Source organism: Mustela erminea, chromosome 10 (assembly GCF_009829155.1).
Source record: "Mustela erminea isolate mMusErm1 chromosome 10, mMusErm1.Pri, whole genome shotgun sequence".
Lineage (NCBI taxonomy): Eukaryota > Metazoa > Chordata > Mammalia > Carnivora > Mustelidae > Mustela > Mustela erminea.
In genome coordinates, this window is record NC_045623.1 from 48,262,604 (window position 1) to 48,282,415 (window position 19,812).

Below are 19,812 nucleotides of genomic sequence, written 5' to 3' on the forward strand. Positions count from 1 at the left end.
CTAAATAGTAAACCATCAACATCAAAACTTACACAACAGGTATCTGGTCTTGACAGTTTTGAGTCAATCCAGACAGCAATGTGGTGATGGCACTCTTAGGACATACAGCTTTACCAGGCACTCTTAGGACATATATAGCTTTACCAATATCTTTGATAACACAGAAGATGTTACTGGGTAGAAGCACTTGGACATCAACAACTCCTGAGTTGGAAAGTGTTTCAGAAGAGTTTGATTCTGAAAGAAAGCATTGTGCCATATTTTATTGGTAGTTTTTTTTTTTCTTTTTAGTGGAATAAAATAATGGTAACTCTTAATGATTAATGGCACTTAGGTGAAATACAGTATTAAACATTCACTCAATGACAGACACATAGTATCTTCTGAAAGCTCTGCAAGTAAATCAGTCAATGCTAAAACATGGCTATATCTTTAGTTTTTCCTTGGAAAGAACCTTAAAAGAAAACAACGACAACAACAACAAAACACAGAAATAAACTAATTGAAGGTTGTAGGCAAGCCATATCAAGTATTTTTATATTGAAATATTAATATATAAATCAGAGTACCACTGACTAGTTCTTATTTCAATTTACTCATGTTAAAACACAAAACTGACAAACAGTTTCTCTAATTATTATCACACTTTGACATAAAGACATTTCACATGCATGCTTACAGCAAAATAGGGACACATAATTTGAGATTCCAGCCAAATTTTAATTTCTTGGAGCTGTTTATCATCTGTAATTCTCTTCTTCAGGCTCCTTCCTGCTGCCTACCTTTGGTCAATTATTACTTCTCAGTACCATCACCAGTACAAGGACAAAAAATATGAAATAGAGAGTAAAATCAGTCCTTCTGGTAATTTAACAGTTTTAGTAAAGGGATTAATAAAAGGATATAAGTAATGTCCCAAATGAACTTGTACAATTATTAATGAACCCCAATTATTCCTACCACCTTCCCCACACAGATATTTGAGTTTTGTACATGTATATGCTTTTGTATGGATGTTACTTTAAGGAAAAATTTTGAGATACAGAAACACATGCCTGGGTGGCTCAGTCATTAAGTCTCTGCCTTCTGACTCAGGTCATGATCCCAGGATCCTGGGATACAACCACGGCCCGGCTCAGTGGGAAAACTGCTTCTCCCTCTCCCACTTCCCATGCTTGTATTTCACCTCTTGCTGTCTCTCTCCCTGTCAAATAAATAAAATCTTAAAAAATATATATATATAGAAACACATATCCACATTTATAAGGTAAAATAACACATATACACTTTTAGTTTTATTTTGGTTAGAGCAATAAATGAGACAGATTTTCATCATCAATTTCAAAGCTGTTTGCATCTAATTATTTATTAATTACATAATCACAATATTTTAATTGATTTTATCTGAATTTGTGAGCAATGGGTTTCTTTCCAAAAAAGTATTTCTACAGTATTCTTACAGTGCTCTGAAGATCCTACAGTATGCCACTTTTATCAGTTCATCAGAATAGGACTACTATGCTCAAAGATAGAAATGCCAATAAACACTTAGAACTGTACTGAAACGAAAGCCCAAAAGGAAGATGGAAAAACTCTAAAGGTATGTTTAGAAAATTACTCAAAACTACTATAGTACTATATGAGCACAGCTATGCTCCACAAATCCACCTTTAATAAAAAAGAAAATTAAAATAGTGCTAAACATAAAAAAAACCTTTTCTATGCTTACAGCCTTGAAAATATTTTTATCAAAAATGGAGAATTCATATTTTTGTGTTATTGTTACAGTAATTGTTAATATAATTTGCATTGATTCACTTCAATGAAAAAACAAAAGTCTACAGAAAACTCTCCTATTTGTAGTCGTGCTCAATCAAGAATGCCAAGGTGTAGGATATTTAAGATGTCTCTAAATCAGACTGTTTTTTTGTATTTAAAGTAATTTCTAGAAAAATTTGCTCCCTATAAGTTATCATGTCTTCTACATCTTTGTAGACAAGCATTTCTTCAATGGACAACAGTTTATAGTTATTCAGGCTGAATGCTGATTTGTTCTGTATAGCATTTAACATTTTCAGGGATACTGTAACTGAATCACTTAAAGAAGAACAAACTGGGAAAATACGAGCATTCCACAAACTCAAACATGTCTTGTTTCCAGAGAACATTTCCTCTGTAACTTCTAGATTCCAAATATCTAAGCATGACAGGAAACAGACTCCAAAGAATTGAAGTAACTTTATATCTGACAATGTTTTAACATTCTTTTTCAAGTTGTCTTGCACTCCAAATGCCATAGTTGAATACTTTAAGTGTCCATTCATCTTCAAGCTTAAGGAACACACAAAAGAATATGCAGGCAGAACAGCTGCTGTTATGAAATGACAACCACTAATAATGCAGTTTTCCCCAACTGAAACATCAGGCCCCAATCTGGAATACTCCACAACTGAGCCAGCTGCCACAGAACACCTTGAATCCAGTATACTTTGAATGATACAGGATGTATTACCAGAACTTTCCGGTATTGCAGAAAAGATGCTAAAAGCTATGGACTGTAAGCCAAGTTCTGATTTCAAACTGCTATCTGAAGTAAAATGAAACAAATATTCTTCGGTTGTTCCGATGTGATAAAATTTGGAGTTATTAAGAACAATAACATTTAATGAGGTTCCTTTAAGAAGATGAAATATTCTCTGCCTAATATCTATCAACTCTGCTTCTTCTTTAGTGACATTTGCTGTGTTTCTGGTGTACTCCACAGTTGCTCCAGGTCCCAAAGCTTGCAGAAAGTCTCCATAGGCATCTATTTCACAGTTCAATGTGCCTATTTTCTCATAAAAAGCAAGTAACTTTTTTGCTGATTTATGATCCATGTAAAACAAGCTGTCTGTGTAGACATACTCAGAGTCTAACTTAAGAGAGGGAGTATCACCCCTAGCAAAGTCCTGTTGAGAAATATTTCCCGGTCTACATACAGCACGAAATTGATGCATCTTTTCTATGCTGGGCTTATGAAGGAAACGATGGCAAGACCTGTATTCAAGGTCTCTATATTCTAATTCATCAAAAGGTTCTAAGACAAATACTCCATGTGTGGTACCAACAGTCAAACTAGAAGGATGAGCTAAAGCAGTAAAGCCAGGTTTGTCAAATCTAATAAACTCACATTCTCCGATACTATAAAGTTCAATATCATCTGCACAGGTAACCAGAATCCCAGGATTCATATGTGAGGGGAAATCAATGTACATGGCTAGTTTTAATTCCAACATCTGATAAATAGGGTTACCAAAAGGTAATGCAGTGAAAATTTTGCCCAGAGCACTTGCATTTGGAAGGCGTTGGCTGTAACCACCTATATAAAATTAAACAAAATAACTATTTAAAAATGTTTATAAGTCTCTTAAGATTTTAAAAACCCAGGGGGATCAGTTATAACCAAAATATCTCTAAACATATTTAATATATATAATACAGTACAGTAGCTCAGGAAAGAATAGTAAATTCCAGGTTACAAATTCAAGACCAATTCTCCTGTAGTGATTTAATATAATGCAATGTGGGATTAGGAAAGAATTCTATTATATTATATTTTAGAGGCTTTTATTGTTTTGAATTAATTGTGCAACTAGTACAGAGAACCATGGGCTAAAAAATGATCTTATATCCATATTTTATATGATAAATTGAAATTGCAACAACATTTGAACTCCTATATTAAAAATCCACTTCATAGAGGGGGGAAAAAATCACAAAAAACTAAAATACCAATTCTAAAGTAAAATTATTAAACAGTAATTTCCAGATGCAGTATTTTTCCTCAAATTATTACATACTTTTAAAGGAAGTAAAGGTACATTTACTTAAAAGCATTTAAAATTTATACTTGTTTTTAATTTAAACAGGCTTTTTCAATCTGAGTCTTAGGACTTTAATTCCTTGAAAAGCATGTTCTCTTAAGTACATTAAATACCTTACATCATTTTTATGTAACTAATTATACTGAGGAGCCGCATTAGATAGTAGAAAGAGACAAAAACAGGTTCAAACTCTGGTTCACCACTTTTTAGTTGTTCCATCTTAGATTTACTCCAAATCAGCAAATGTAGAATACTTGCTTTATTGTGTTTTACGTAAAACACTTGGAACACGATATGTTGTTCAACAAATGAGAGCTAATACTTTCTACTTTTCTCCTTTTCCAAAGACTAGCCAATACTTAAGTTTAGCATTGTAAGATTAACCTTTTTCCAACTATGTATTTTCTAGTGTCTACCTTAGATTTTACTAAGTCGGTAATAAGTAATATTGGTTCTGGAATAAGCTATAAAGTTGAATTTTTCTACTTTTTTAGAGTTAGTCTTAAAATCAGAACATGGATGCTTTACTTGATACTATCTTTACAAAGAATCATTGTTCTGTCTATGAATCTTAAGAAATAAAGTGCTTTGAAAGCCATGTAGATGGATGGCTCTAAAATACCTGTCCCTGAATTCGTGCCAGTCTATAATAACATTTTCATCAGCTCCAGTACATACAGAAAAATAACAGAGGTTTGCATATAACCAGAATTTTCATACAATGAAGTTTACTGAATTAAGAAAACTATTCTCCTGAGATTATTTCTTTCCCACTTTCCTGCTCTAAAATGTCCTCTTTTGTGTGTGATTTTCCCTCTTACATACTTTCTTGTCCTCTCCATGTTTTGTCACCACCCTTCCTTTTGTTTTTAATCTCTTTTAAGGATAGTAGACTTTTGCCACCAATAATCAGATACAAATGTGTGGTAGGTTTTGGCAAAAGTCTGGTAATCACAGTGCTAAGTCAGCCTCTCCCCTACAATAATAATCCCTTTTAAAGAATTATCAAGAAATGTTCATATTTTGATGAGTTCTATTTTAGGAAAATAATTTTCTATATACATACTAAAAACAATATCCATGAAAAGCTGATGATATTATGTGATCTATAAAGATACATTTGTGAAAAAACATTATGTTGCTTACAACTTTAAAATGTCTAGAAAAACATAAAATATGTTTTCAAAGCACAGTAATTTCAAAGAAAAAAATTTTAAAAAAGGAGAAGTATTTGCAAGATAGAAAAAAGTCCCTAAAATATCAAAGGTAAAATGTCAATTAATGAAAAAGAAAATGTGTAACTTTACCAGAATGAATTAATAGGACGGTAAAAGAATTCCATTTATTGCCATATAGCTTTTCCAAACATCGAAGGGCACAAAGTGTGGATCCTCCATTTCCTTAAAAACAAAAGTTAAAAAATGCAATTAATTTCATAGAAACTTACTGAGAATTTGTAATTACAATAAAAAGTTAGGTGTTTTAAGTTTGAGGATAGGGCCTTTGGCTAACAATTAACTAGCTGGAGAGCAAAGGTATGGGCAAAAGAGTCACATTAAACACACATTTCACAGTATTTAAATAGATAAATAATTAGCAGTGGAATCCAGAGATCAGCACTTGGTAATAAACGATGAGCACTGAAATCTCCTGAAAATAAAGAAGTAATATATTAGACAATTTGCAACACAAAAAGACAGTAAGTATACATGTTCATTTGAAATTACAAACTAAAAAACCCATTAAAATAATTCTCCCACATGACAAAATCAAATATTTGAGTTAGATTTCCTTTCTAAAGTTTCTTAGAATCTGGTGTTCTTTTATTTTTTTAATTTTTTTTTTATTTTTTTAAAGATTTTATTTATTCATTTGACACAGAGAGATCACAAGTAGGCAGAGAGGCAGGCAGAGAGAGAGAGAGAGGAGGAAGCAGGCTCCCCGCGGAGCAGAGAACCCGATGCGGGACTCAATCCCAGGACCCTGAGATCATGACCTGAGCCGAAGGCAGCGGCTTAAACCACTGAGCCACCCAGGCGCCCGAACCTGGTGTTCTTAAAAATATCTTAAATATAACTAAACTTACTAGTTACCTTGGGCAAGTTATTTAACTCTCTCTGCCTCAGACTCTCATCTATATGATAGGAACCATAAAAGTACTGACTGCACCATTATGAGGATTAACACAGGTTAATTAGAACAATGCCAATGTCAGATATAGATAGCCTCTGTAGTATCAAGAGGCTTCAGCTTTGAGTATCACAAAGAAAATGGCCCCCAGAAAAATAGCAAGTATTTTTATTTGCAGCGGAAGGTCAAAGGCAAGGTTGACTTAAACTGGGTTTTTAAAGTAAGTACCTGTGATACTTGGGCCATTAGACTGTGCTGTTTTGCTTTCTGCATCATGGTTCCAAGAGGCTAAGTATGTGTGTGTATTTATTTTTTTCCCCTGATTTGCAATCTTCATGTAAATTTCTGAACGATGGAGTTGGGAAGGACCTTAAGAGTCCTAACAATAAAGTCCAAAAGGATATTCATCACCTAAGTAAATTTATTAGCATTAATAAAATTCTCTTTTAAGTAACATTCTGTGAGTTTTTCATGGTAAGTCACAATGTGTAAGAACAACTGCTATGCCTTTAATCTTTCTTAAAAAATTGTAAATTTACATTAAATTTTTAAAGTTTGGAAAGCCTATAGGAAGAAAGATATAGAGCTCATAAACTTGAGCCATAGGAAAGCTTTTCTTCAGTGATCATTATGCCTAGAACCTATAATTTAAATCTGACCATAGAGAGAGTACCGATTTTGACTCCAGCAGGATCAACAAAAACATGATATTGAACTCCAAGGGGTAGCTCCTTTTTTTTCAGCTTTTCTGACAGCTGTTGCTTATAAGCAAGCTCCTGTTTTTCATCAGCTGCTGTTATTGCAACGATGTCCCAGAATTCTCCAGCTGCCACAGGTTTGCCTATGTGGAAGAAGCAAGGGAATAAGTATTAGAAATCTCTAGCTGGTCTAAGTTTACCACTTTGGAAAGAAAAAAAAAAAAGATTATCTTCATAAACCTATCTTCTCAGAATTAGAGAATAATTCGTGGCTAGGTAGGATAATTCAAACTAGTTCTATTGAAGACTGTTCACAAATTTTGATTTTTTTCTCTTAGATTACTTGCTCCTTTTATGGTTTACAGTTCACTTATTTAATATTCTGAAAGTTGTTAGGTTTCTTAAGAAGTACTTTTGCCTTGCTAAAATTTACTTTGATTCTTAAATAACAAGAGACAAAAAGAATAAATGAATCTCCAGCTGTGAAAATTAATTTTTATGTATCAGGACCATTTATTGGCTAAGTACAATTCAACCCAAAGATCCACTCCTCCAATGTTGCTATTTATAAATTTAGGTCCTTTATTTTTTATTACCTTAAGTAATGCAAAGCCATGCAAGTTTACAAAGGCTTTGAAGTATGACCTAAAATTCTGGATAACAGAAAAGTTCCCAACTCCCTGATGAACTCATTAAAAAAAGACTGAATTTTTGGTGGACAGTTGGAAGCTCTTCTTTATTGGTACACAAGGTGATAAGGATTCTTATAATTAACAGACAGGATTTGTCCAAACCTAACAGTCCTGAATATCCTACTGTCTTCCAAGTATTATTTCTGTATTTTTAATGCAGTAACTTCATCAAAAATAGAATTTTATTAGATAGTTGTACAAAGAATGACAAATAACACAGCTTTATTTATTTTTTTTTTGATACAAACTTCCCCTTTTAGATTTTTAACCTATAATTCCTCTGTGTCTTGTTCTGTTTTTTACTCAGTTTGCATTCACAGCACGGAACGAATTGGTGAAGGAGGTAAGGGGACTGTAGAAAGCTAAAATCAGATATGTATTGATCAAAACACTGTGCTTTAGATCATTTACATTTATTTTAAATAACTTTCCTTAATAAGCTAACCAAATGCATAACTTGGATTTACAGCTTCCCTAATCAGATTAGTATTTTCTTTCTTCTTCCTTCTCTCTTATTTTGATATATATGTTACTAGGAATAAAGTCAAAGACATAAAGTAACAACATAATGTAAGTAAAGGGCAGTGGCAGAATTAAAAAAAAAAAAAAAAATCAAGAGCGTAAGCTACAGCTGGGCCTGCGTCCTAAGCCCCAAGCTGAGAAGCAGACAGGAAGTGACAGTCCAGCAAATTTCCCCATACGTAAAGCACCCTCCCTGTCCACTGCCGGGAATAGTTGGGGTTCCCTCTTTGCTACCTCTCAGCTCTGAAAACCTCCTCAATTTTCGCTGGGTGGCTTCTCGCAGAGTTACGCCTAGGGGTGCAAGCGCAGCAGCCATAGCAACAGCTTCGCCGACACCAGCAGAAGCCTTCCAAGTCTCTGCCGCCCGGCACAGCACGCATGCGCACCCGAACGCAACCCGTTCATGGGTCCGTTTTCTCCTCTGTCCCGCCCTTTACGTGCGTCCCTCACGTAACCACGCCCCCGAAGCTCTGGCCCGCCCCGAGAAAACCTAGAGGGACCGAGTCCAGAGTCTGGCCTCGTTTCCCTAGCAACCGTCACCGGAACAGATGAACACCTAGCGATTTGACGGATTGTGCCGGGTCTGGGCCGTTTGTTCCCAACTCATAAGGCCTTGCAGCCCAGTTGACCCGGTGAGTGGTTAGTGTTGGGCGATAAAATTGCTAGAACCGACCCGTTAAGAAGACAAAACCACAATTTATCTTCCAGCTCTCTCGAAAAGTGGTGCGTCCTTTCTAACTCGCGGTTTGTTTCAGCCAGGAACAGTTCCCAAAGACCTCTTGACAGTTAATTCCTCCCACCGTGTCGTCATCTGAAGACATTTGCTCCAAGCCCAAGTCCAGATATATAGTCTGAACATGAAAAATCTGTATTCTGTTCAGGAACCTTAGGTTTGTGGTTTCTTTGCCTTTGCAGTTCTTAGTAAGTGAGCCTCTCTACCCCTAAGTTTTGAGTTCACTTCATAGGCTTTTGTAAATTGTATATAATTCAATCTGGGACCTGTCCCTTAACATTTGTGGTATTGGTTTATTTACTGGCATTCTTTTGCATATGCAGACTGATCAAGAACTTTAAATGACATTACTGGGAATAAGTCAGACCTATTAGATGTATTTTTAGTAGCGATCTATAAGTCTTTATCTTGTAAAGCACAAGTTTATAATGAGTTTTACAGGTTAATCTCTTCATCTTTACATAGAAGAAAATTATGAATCAGAATAATGACTTACTGAAGGCCTCACAATCAGTAGTAGAGAAGACTTTAACATAATTTTTCAATCCCAAACCCAGAAATCACCTACCACACCATGCATTTTTATTTATTTTAGAAACCTGTCTTCACTAAACTTTCCATCAATGCCATAGGCAGGCATTCAGGGCTCTACAAGGTCTTGCCATGAACTTAACTTAGGTTTTGTTTGTTTGTTTGTTTGTTTATTTGTTTTTCCTAAAGACTTGGCTTTGCATTTAATTTTGTACTTAAAGAGAAATCGTTTGGGTAAAAAGGGAGATTACCCTTTCATAGTTCCATCGTTTAAACGGTTTATTTTTGTTGTTGTTGTTGTTAATAAAAACAAAACATTGAGAACATTTAGAAAATACAGAAGGCTTTGAGTGAGGTGAGAACAAAAGGGAGTGAGTGGTACAGATCAGAGAGATGACAAAAGCCTAAAGAAAGGTTTTTTTTTTTTTTTTTTTTTTTTGTCCTGGGTGAAACAAAGCCATTGCAGAGTTTTGATGTGACTTGCCTTGTGGCTAAAAAGATCACTCAGAAATGTGAAAGTAGACTACAGTGGAGGGTGGGGCAAGGATAGAGTTGGTGGAGACTTGGCTATGATAGTATCAGTGGGGATGCTGAGAAATTGACTAGATTCTGGACATATTTTTGAAGGCACAGTCAGTACAATTTGCTAATGGCATGGGTATGGAATACTAGGGAATGAAAGAAATCAAATTGACCACCTGAAGGATAGAATGGCCATCAACTGAGATGGGAAAGACTATGGATGGACAATGTTGGTGGGATAGTAGGGAGAGTCCAGAATTTGGTTATAGACATGTGGAAAATACAGATGTATGTCTATGCAGTACATATGTAATGGAAGTTTTTATGTGTTTATGTGTCTGTAGGCATTATACACATGAGTTTGGGGTTCATGAGAGAGGTCTGGGCTAGAGCGATAATTTTAGGAATCTTCAGCGTACATATGGAGTTACTTTTATTTTATTTTACCTTGTTTTGCTTTTTTGAAAGTTTTAATTTTAATTCCAGTTGGTTATCTTAATCTGTAATATTGGATTCTGGTGTACAATAAATAGTGATTCAACACTTCCTAGACTACCTGGTGCACATAACAAGTGCACTTCTTAATCCCCATCACCTATGTAACCCATCCCCCCACTCACCTCCTCTCTGGTAACCATCAGTATTACTTAGTTTGCCTCTCTGTTTCTCCCGCCCCCCAATTTACCCATTTGTTTTCTTTCATAAATTCTACATATGAGTGAAGTCATATGATACTTGTCTTTCTCTGACTGACTTATTTCAGTTACTATTATGGCTGAGTAATATTCCATTGTGTGTACCAAATCTTTTTTTGTCCCCTCAGATCTAGGATTAGGATTCAGTTTAGGAACCAGAATAATGGTTAGGTTTAGGGACAGTGCAAGAGTATGTGCCTACTATCCTGCAGTTCTGAGACCTCTCCAGAGGGATAATCTTAGGTTTAGAGTTATGGCTAGGGGTTAGATGGAGTTAATTTAATTTAATTTAATTTTTTTTTTTGGAGTTAATTTTAAACTACAGAACTAGATGAGGGCCCAGGGGAAGAAAGGTTAATATAGTTTATAAGCTCTAGAATTGTGTGTACTAACAAGGTAAACAGTGAAAAAGTGACCAAATAAAGTTTTGGATAGTGATAAGAACTATGAAGGGACTGAAACAGGCTGATGTAATAGACTTTATTATATAGAGTATTAAATACATCATTTCTTGGACCTGGGAAGGATGGCCATAGAAATTGATGTTATTTTTTTCTGATATTATTATTCATATAAAATGTGCTGAAAGTAAATATACCACATTATCAGCTATGGTTTTTGTTCTTCTTCCCTATTTTCTGTTTTTCTTAAATGTTCATTAGTATAATTTTAAGTAAAAATAAAAAAAATATTGAATATTATGTGAAATTCCAAGAAATTCCAAGAAATTTCCTTGGAAGTTGATTGTAGAGGGTAAAAAAGTCTAAGGATTTAAGTTTATGTTTAATATAATCAAACAGTGTGATATGGTTGCTAAATAGTCATAAGCTACAGTAACCAGAATAAAATATACCAACACAGCTAAGTAGTAAAATCATTAATTCTGTATAAGTAAAACATGATGGAAATGATGCATTTAATCATGGATTCCACATTTCAAAAGGAACATCAGACAAACTGAGCTATAAATATGTTGAAAATGATATTCTGTAGAGGCATTTGGGCTTTTTTTCTATGGAAAGATAGTAAGAGTATCTGAAAAAGTACCATAAAGAAAAGTGAGAATAGATATTTAAAAGAACTTTACTGAGGCACAATTTATGTACCATAACTAACCTGTTGTAAGTGAACAATTAAATGATTTTTAGTAAGTTTACTAAATTGTTCAACCACTACCCCAATAAGATGCCTGTGCTTGTTTATAATTAATGAAATGTTACTTTTATTACTATAGGTATAACTATGACTGTTGTGTGTAAGTTGTAGAGAAGCACAGTAAATTTGTTTCCAAACACTTTTTTTTCCTTCTTCGCAAGAAGACACTGAAGAAGACAAGAAGACACCGAAGCCAAATGAAGAAGGTCCTAGATCATGGACTATGATGCTTATGGTGCATGGCTTGATCAGTACATGCTAAGGCTCTGATCTTTCCATTTCTTGTGCTTTTTCTCTCTGTTCAACTACTGTTCCTCTTCCTACCCTTTCTGACATGTAGTGTAAGCAAAAAAATCTTTTTTTATTGTTCCCTTCATTTGAATTTATTTAGCCAGCTAGCTTGTTCTCAGCTTATTTTTTTAGCATTTATTTTCCCTTGTTGAAGGAACCCTCACCCTTCTGACCCTTCTGGGGAGCCAAGGACAACTTTTTCCCCCTAACTTCTATTTGCTGGCCTCCCTTTTTATTTTATTTTATTTTTAAGACTTTATTTTTTAGAGTAGTTTTAGGGTCATGACAAAATTAGAGGAAGATACAGAGATTTTTGGGGCGCCTGGGTGGCTCAGTGGGTTAAGCCGCTGCCTTCGGCTCGGGTCATGATCTCAGGGTCCTGGGATCGAGCCCTGCATCTGGCTCTCTGCTCAGCGGGGAGCCTGCTTCCTCCTCTCTCTCTGCCTGCCTCTCTGCCTACTTGTGATCTCTGTCAAATAAAATGAATAAAATCTTTAAAAAAAAATACAGAGATTTCCAGTATATCCCCACATATACTTGCAGGTACATAGCCCACCCCATCAATATCCCCTGCTAAAGTGGTACATTTATTATGGTTGGTGAACCTATCTTGACATTTCATAATTACCCAAAGTCCATAGTTTACCTTTCATTTCAATTTTGGTGTTGTATATTCAGTGAGTTTGGACAAAGCAAGATGACATGTATCCCTCATTAATAATATTCAGAATTTTACTGCCTAAAATTTTTCTGTGTCCTGCCTATTCATTCACCCCATGAACTCTGCAACCACTGATCTTTTTACTATCTCCACCCTTTTGCTTTATTCATTATGTCATATAGTAGGATCCTTCACTATGTAGCTTTTTTAGTTGGTCTCTTTCACTTAGTAATATGCATTTAAGGTATACCATGTCTTTTTTGGCTTGATACCAATTTCTTTTTAGTGCTGAGTAATAGTTCATGCCTGGATGTACCACACTTTATCCATTCACCTACTGAAGGACATCTTGGTTGCTCCCAAATTTTAACAAGTATGAGTAAAGTTGTTATGAACATCCATGTGCAAGTTGTTCTATAAAAATAAGTATTCAACCCCTTTGGATAAATATCAAGGAGTACAATTACTTGATCTCTGATAAGAGTATATTTAGTTTTATAAGATATAGCCAAACCATCTTCCACACTTGCTGTACTATTTTATATTCTTACCAACAATGAATGATAGTTTCTGTTGCTAAACATCCTTGCCAGCAGTTGGTAGTGTCCATGTTCAGGATTTTGGACATTCTAATAGGTGTGTGATGATTGCTCATTGTTGTTTTAATATTCCATCTGTATATCTTCTTTGGTGAAGTGTCTGTTAAGATCTTTGGTCCATTTTTTTATCTGGTTCATTTCCATATTATTTAGTTTTAAGTGTTCTTTGTATATTTTGGATAAAAGTCTTTTTTCAAATGTGTCTTTTGTAAATATTTTCTCCCAGTCTGTGGCTTGTTTTCTCATACATTTGACATTACTTTTGAAAATTATATGTCTTTGGGGCGCCTGGGTGGCTCAGTGGGTTAAGCCTCTGCCTTTGGCTCAGGTCATGATCCCAGGGGCCTGGGATCGAGTCCCGCATTGGGCTCTCTGCTCAGTAGGGAGCCTGCTTCTCCTCATCTCTCTCTCTGTCTGTCTCTCTGCCTATTTGTGATCTTTCTCTCTGTCAAATAAATAAATAAAATCTTTAAAAAAAAAAGAAAATTATATGTCTTTGATTTTAATGAAGTATAGGTTATGAAATATTTCTTTCATGGGTTATGATTTTTTTAAAAAAAGATTTATTTATTTATTTATTTGACAGAGATCACAAGTAGGCAGAGAAGCATGCAGAGAGCAGAGAGCCCAATGTGGGGCTCGATCTCAGGACCTTGGGATCATGACCTGAGCCGAAGGCAGAGGCCTTAATCCACTAAGCCACCCAGGCGCCCTGTGGGTTATGATTTTTTATTATTATACGTAGGGTCACCTTGATTTTCTTCTAGGTTATCTTCTATGAGTTTTAAGGTTTTGTGTTTTACATTTGGATCATAGGTCCAGTTTGAATTAATTTTTCTGAAAGTGTTAAGTCTGTGTCTAGAGTCATGTTTTTGTTTGTTTGTTTTGCATTTGGATGTCCAATTGTTTCAACACCATTGATTAAAAGTCTATCTTAGCTCCTTTGTACTATCTTTGCTTCTTTGTGAAAGATCAGTTGACTATATTTCTGTCTGTCTGTTTCTGGACTCTGTTCTGTTCCATTGGACTATCCATTGTTTTGAAACTACTACATTGTCTTGACAACTGTATCTTTATGGTAAGTCTTAAAATCTGGCAGTGGCGTTCCTCCAATTTTGTTCTTCTTCAATAGTGTGTCAGATATTATGAGTTTTTGCCTCTTTATATAAACTTTAAAATCAGTTTGTTGGTATTGATAAAATAATTTGTTGAGATTTTGAATGGCATTGCACTGAATTTATAGATAAAGTTGGAAGGAAATGACATCTTGATAGTGAGTCTTCCTATCTGAGCTATCAATGCACATGAAATCTCTCTCCATTTATTTAGTTCTCTGAATTTGTTCATCAGCACTTTGTTCTTTTCCTTCTATAGATTTCGTACATATTTTATTACATTTATAACTAAATATTTCATTTTTGGGGTGCTAATGTAAACAATATAGTGTTTTTAGCTTGTTCATTGCTGGTATGTAGGAAAATGATTGGCTTTGTGTATGAACCTTGTATCTACAACCTGTTAAAATCACTTTTTCATTTCAGGGTTTAGTGGGTTTTTTTGCTTGTTTGTTTTGTTTCGTTTTATTGATTCTTTTGAATTTTCTTTTTAAAAAATATTTATTTGAGAGAGAGAAAGTGAGAGAGTGAGCATGAGTTGGGGTAGGGGCTGAGAAAGAGGGAGAAACAGACTGTCCACTGGGCAGGGAGTTGGGCTTGGTACTAGGACCCTGAGATCATAACTGAAGCCTAAGGCAGATGCTTAACAGACTGAGCCACCCAGGTGCCCTCTTTTGGGTTTTCTATGTAGATGATCATGTCATCTGTGAACAAAAACAGTTTTATTTCCTTCTTCCCAATCCTTATATATTTTTAAATTTCCTTGCCCTGTCCTATTGAAATAGCTAAGAATTTAAGTAGGATGTTACAAGGCAGTGATCAGTTGGAATATCCTTGCCTTGGACCTTAGTGGGGTCTTACTGGGGAAGCTTCTTATTTCTTATCACTAAGTATGGTGTTAGCTACAGAAATTTATATAGGTATTTTTATCAATTTGAAGAAGTTCTCTATTCTTTGATTACTGAGAATTTTTATCATGAATAGTGTTGGATTTGATAATATGATTTTTCTGTGTATGTTGAAATGATCATGTGATTTTTCTTTTTTTCAGCCTGTTAATGTGATGGATTACACAGATTGGTTTGTGAATGTTGAACCAGACATGCATACCTTGGAAAAATCCCACTTGGTAGATTCTTTTTATACACTGTTGGATTCAATTTGCTGAACTTTTTTTCCAGGATTTTTGGATCTGTTTTCAGGAGAAATATTGGTCTGTTCTTTACATTCTTGTAATGTCTTTGGTCATAGTGTTAAGATAATTCTGACCTCGTAGAATAAGTTAGGTTTTGCTTCTGTCTTCTGAGAGAGATTTTAGGGAATTGGTATAATTTCTTCCTTAAGTTTGGTAGCATTCCTCAGTGAACTTATATGGGTCTGGTGCTTTCTATTTTGGAAGGTTATTAGTTACTAACTTAATTTCTTTTATAAATATCTGCCTATTCAGATTGTCTATTCTTGTGTGAATCATAACAGATTGTGTCTTTCAAGGAATGTGTACATTTCATCTAGGATATGAAACTTTTGTGCATGGAACTGTTCATGATATTTCTTTATTATACTTCTAAAGTCCATGGGATCTGTAGTATTGTCCACTCTTTAATTTCTGGTATTAATAATTAAAAATAATTAATATTAGTGATTAATAATAATTCACAATTTGTGTTCTCTCTCACTTTTTTCTTTGATGTTTCCAAAGAACCAGCTTTTGGTTTCATGGATATTCTCTATTGATTTTCTGTTTTTAATTTTATTGGTTTCTCCTGTAATTTTTATTATTTCTTTATTTACGCTTGGATTTTATTTGCTCCTTTTTTTCCTAGTTTTCTAAGGTAAAGTTTAGATTATTGCTTTTAGATTTTTCTTCTTTATATATGCATTCAATGCTGTAAATTTCCCTCTAATCATTGCCTTTGCTACATCCCACAAATTTTGAGAAGTTGTATTTTTATTTTTCATTTAGTTTAAAATATTTTTAAATTTCTCTTGAGGTCTTTGACCATGTGTTATTTAGAAATATATTGTTTAATTCCACATATTTGGGGGTATTCCAGCTATCTTTCTGTTATTGATGTGTGGTTTAATTCCATTGTGATCTGGGGCAGACATTATATAATTTCTGTGCTTTTAAATCTGTTAAGTTGTGTTTTAGGCCCAAACTATGGCCTATCTTGGTAAATGTTTATGTGAGCTTTTGATGAATATACATTTGGCAGTTGTTGGATGAAGTAGTCTGTAGATGTCAATTACATCCTGTTGATTGATGGTGTTGTTGTGTTTAACTATGTTCTTATTGATTTTCTGTCTGCTAGATCTGTTCATTTTTTGATAGTGGGGTTGAAGTCTCTAGCTATGATAGTGGATTCATCTGTTTCTTGCAATTCTATCAGTTTTGCTTCACTTTTGTTAGGTGCATAAACTCTACCAGTTGGTATGTCTTTTTTGGAGAAATGACCCTATTATTATTATTTAATGTCATTTTTTTTTTTAAGATTTTATTTATTTATTTGACAAAGAGAGGGAGAGAGTGAGCACAAGCGGGGGTGGGGGTGGGAGAGGGAGAAGCAGGCTCCCAGATGAGCAGAGAGCCTGATGTGGGGCTCCATCTCAGGACCCTGGGATCATGACCTGAGCTGATGGCAGGTCATCAATGCTGTAAATTTAACAGACCTTAAATTGACTAAATTTAAGTCAACTAAAAATTGACTAAATGACCTTAACTGACTAAACCACCCAGGTGCCTCTGTAATGCCATTCTTTTTTTTTTTAATAATTTTTTATTTTTTATAAACATATATATATATATATTTTAGTGTATTTTTTTTTAATTTTTATTTTTTATAAACATATATTTTTATCCCCAGGGGTACAGGTCTGTGAATCGCCAGGTTTACACACTTCACAGCACTCACCAAAGCACATACCCTTCCCAATGTCCATAACCCCACCCCCCTTCTCCCAACCCCCCTCCCCCCCAGCAACCCTCAGTTTGTTTTGTGAGATTAAGAGTCACTTATGGTTTGTCTCCCTCCCAATCCTTTTTTGTTTTATTTATTCTTCTCCGACCCACTTAAGCCCCCATGTTGCCATTCTTTATCCTGATAATTTCTCTTGCTTTGAAGACTGCTCTGTTTAAAGTTAATATAGCTACTCCTGCTTTCTTTTAATAGGTGTCTGCATGGTATATCTTTATCATTTTATATGTCTTACCTTTAAAGTGGTTTTCTTGTGGACAAGATATACTTCGGTCTTTTTTTAATATTATCTGATAATCTCCCTTAATTGGTTCATTTGGACCTTTGACATTCATAATGATTATTGATATATTTGGATAATATTTGTGATATCCATTGTTGTTTTCTATTTGTTGCCATTATCCTTTATTTTATCTTCTGTCTTTCACTCTTTTTATGGCTTTTGTGGTTTTAAATGAGCATTGTAGATGATTCCATTTTCTTTCCTTTCATAGCATCTTGGTTATAGTTCTTATTTTACCATTTTCAGTAGTTGCTCTAAAGTTTGCAATCCACATTTATAATTAATTCAGTTCCATTTTCAAATAATACTCTATTCCTTCTCAGGTGTAAGTACCTTATAATTAAAGATAAACCTGATTCTTTTCTTCTGTCCCTTATATATTTGCTTCTTTAATTTCACTTATATATATATAAACATTCATGTATGTACGACATATGTATAAACTTAGATAGTTGCTTATATCATTTGTTATTTTGACAAACTTTTATGTTTGTCATAATCAGATCAATTGACTAAGAAAAAATAAAAGATTTTTATATTATGTACCGTTTCTTTCCCAGTGTTCTTCTTTGCTTTCTATTAATCTGCGTTTCTGAACTACATCATATTCCTTTTCTCTATAGAACTTCTTTTAACATTTCTATTGGCAACAAATTTCCTCAATGTTTGTCTGTGAAAATGTTTCTCCTTCATTTTGAAAAGTAATTTCACAGGGTATAGAATTCTAGGTTGGTGGGTTTTCTTTTTTCTCTCAATACTTTAAATATTTTATTCTATTCTCTTCTTGCTTTATGATTTCTTAAGAGGTATAGATTTCTGTGCAAATATTTTTCTAGATTTAAATCAGTTTTTATTGTTTTATATCCATCTTCTGGCTCATCATCCTTTAGTTTTTTCAAGCTTATAGTTTTACAGTCTACAAGCATGGGATAGAAAAATAAAATTTGAAAACTGGTGTTTTCACAAAAGCTTTTTAAAAGTTTTGAACAGAAATATACAATCTTCTAAATTTTATAAAGTAAATACATTTCAAGGACAGAAATTAAGATGTCTAGATTACAAGTGCATCTTTGGCTCATTGTTCCAAATGACTTTTTATGGTATCTGAAACATGTGGAATATACCACCAAAATGTAATGTTTTAAGGGATCAGTGTTTTTTATATAAACTTACAAACCAGCTAGAGTTCATTTTCATTTGCCAGGAGATATATAATATTGTAATTGTTCTACTAGAACTCTTCTCCTTAAATTTTAAAGTACATTTTGTGTGTGATGTAAAATCATGGCAAGTTCTTCATCAAAAGAGTATTGACTCAGTGAATAAAAAGTATTCCTTAAAAAATAATTGCAATGTTTATAATGGGCCTAAATATATTGCAGACATCCTAAACTAAAAATAGTTTGCAACCATGATAAATGTAAAATACTATTAGTTGTATTTCCTACAGTTAGATTTTTGAAAAATAAACCATTATTTTCCCCTTTTTCATGATTTTATTTCATTTATAGAATCTTAGCAAAGTTTATGGTAATTCTGGAGTCTATTGTACAGAATTTACTTAATAATGTCATAACTGATGTTTGCAAAATAAGTTCTTATAACATAGATCACCAAACCAAATATTTTTATTTTAATATACTCCTTACTTAAAATAATAATGTATTTGTATATCTATCATCTAAAGTTCCAGTGGCTGAGTGTGGTGCTCAGAGGTCAATGACACTCCGAGCAAAACATTTTTTAAAAATTTCTTTAAAATATTTGTTAAATATCCACTTGAAAAGGAAATAAACATACAGAATAAATTTTTACTTTTCAAAATTTAATTTAGGTATTCATTAATTATAACCTTGTATAGTTACTCTTCATATGTTTGCTACCAATTTTTTTTTAATGAAAAAAGCTGGGAATAAAGATGATACTTATAGTTGATGTACATTATAGTTTATAAAGACATGGTTTTATAGTGTGATTAAAAATGTATGATAATTTTAAAATTAGTACTTTAGTTGATACAAACTAAGTTTACTGACAATGATACTAATTTCTTTTCAACTACAGGACTTCTTTGAAATTGTAATTGGAGTCCTGATGCTTTATGTAATATGTTGCTATACTTATATTTGCCTTTTGAACATAGCTTTATTATTTGAACTTAATGATACACACATTTATATGTGCATTTTACAAAGTAATTGTAAAATTATCAAAAATAAAAAAGGAACAAAACTGCCTGGATTCCACTTTGTCATATTTAAGTTTGGCAGTACTTGGTACACAGGATTTTAAGTCGGTATATTGAAAACCAATTACAGTGGTTTTCAGCTTCTGTTGGTGGGCAGTA

The 19,812-nt window shown here is 33.8% G+C and overlaps 2 protein-coding genes across 4 annotated transcripts in view; one reads left to right on the plus strand and one right to left on the minus strand.

Moving 5' to 3' along the window:
- Positions 1 to 1,223: 1,223 nt before the first annotated feature.
- On the minus strand, positions 1,224 to 8,285 carry FPGT (fucose-1-phosphate guanylyltransferase). Its single transcript, XM_032301746.1, is given in 5 exon segments — positions 1,224 to 3,358; positions 5,171 to 5,263; positions 6,667 to 6,834; positions 8,140 to 8,269; positions 8,271 to 8,285. Coding segments are annotated over 5 exon segments (1,866 nt in total). The 3' UTR covers positions 1,224 to 1,898.
- Positions 8,286 to 8,350: 65 nt separating this feature from the next.
- LRRIQ3 (leucine rich repeats and IQ motif containing 3) overlaps positions 8,351 to 19,812 on the plus strand; it is a 225,671-nt gene continuing 214,209 nt past the window's right edge. For all 3 annotated transcript variants that reach the window (XM_032301745.1, XM_032301743.1, XM_032301744.1), the window contains exon 1: positions 8,351 to 8,537. The gene's annotated coding sequence lies outside the window, so the exon portion shown is untranslated. The remainder of the gene's footprint in view (positions 8,538 to 19,812) is intronic.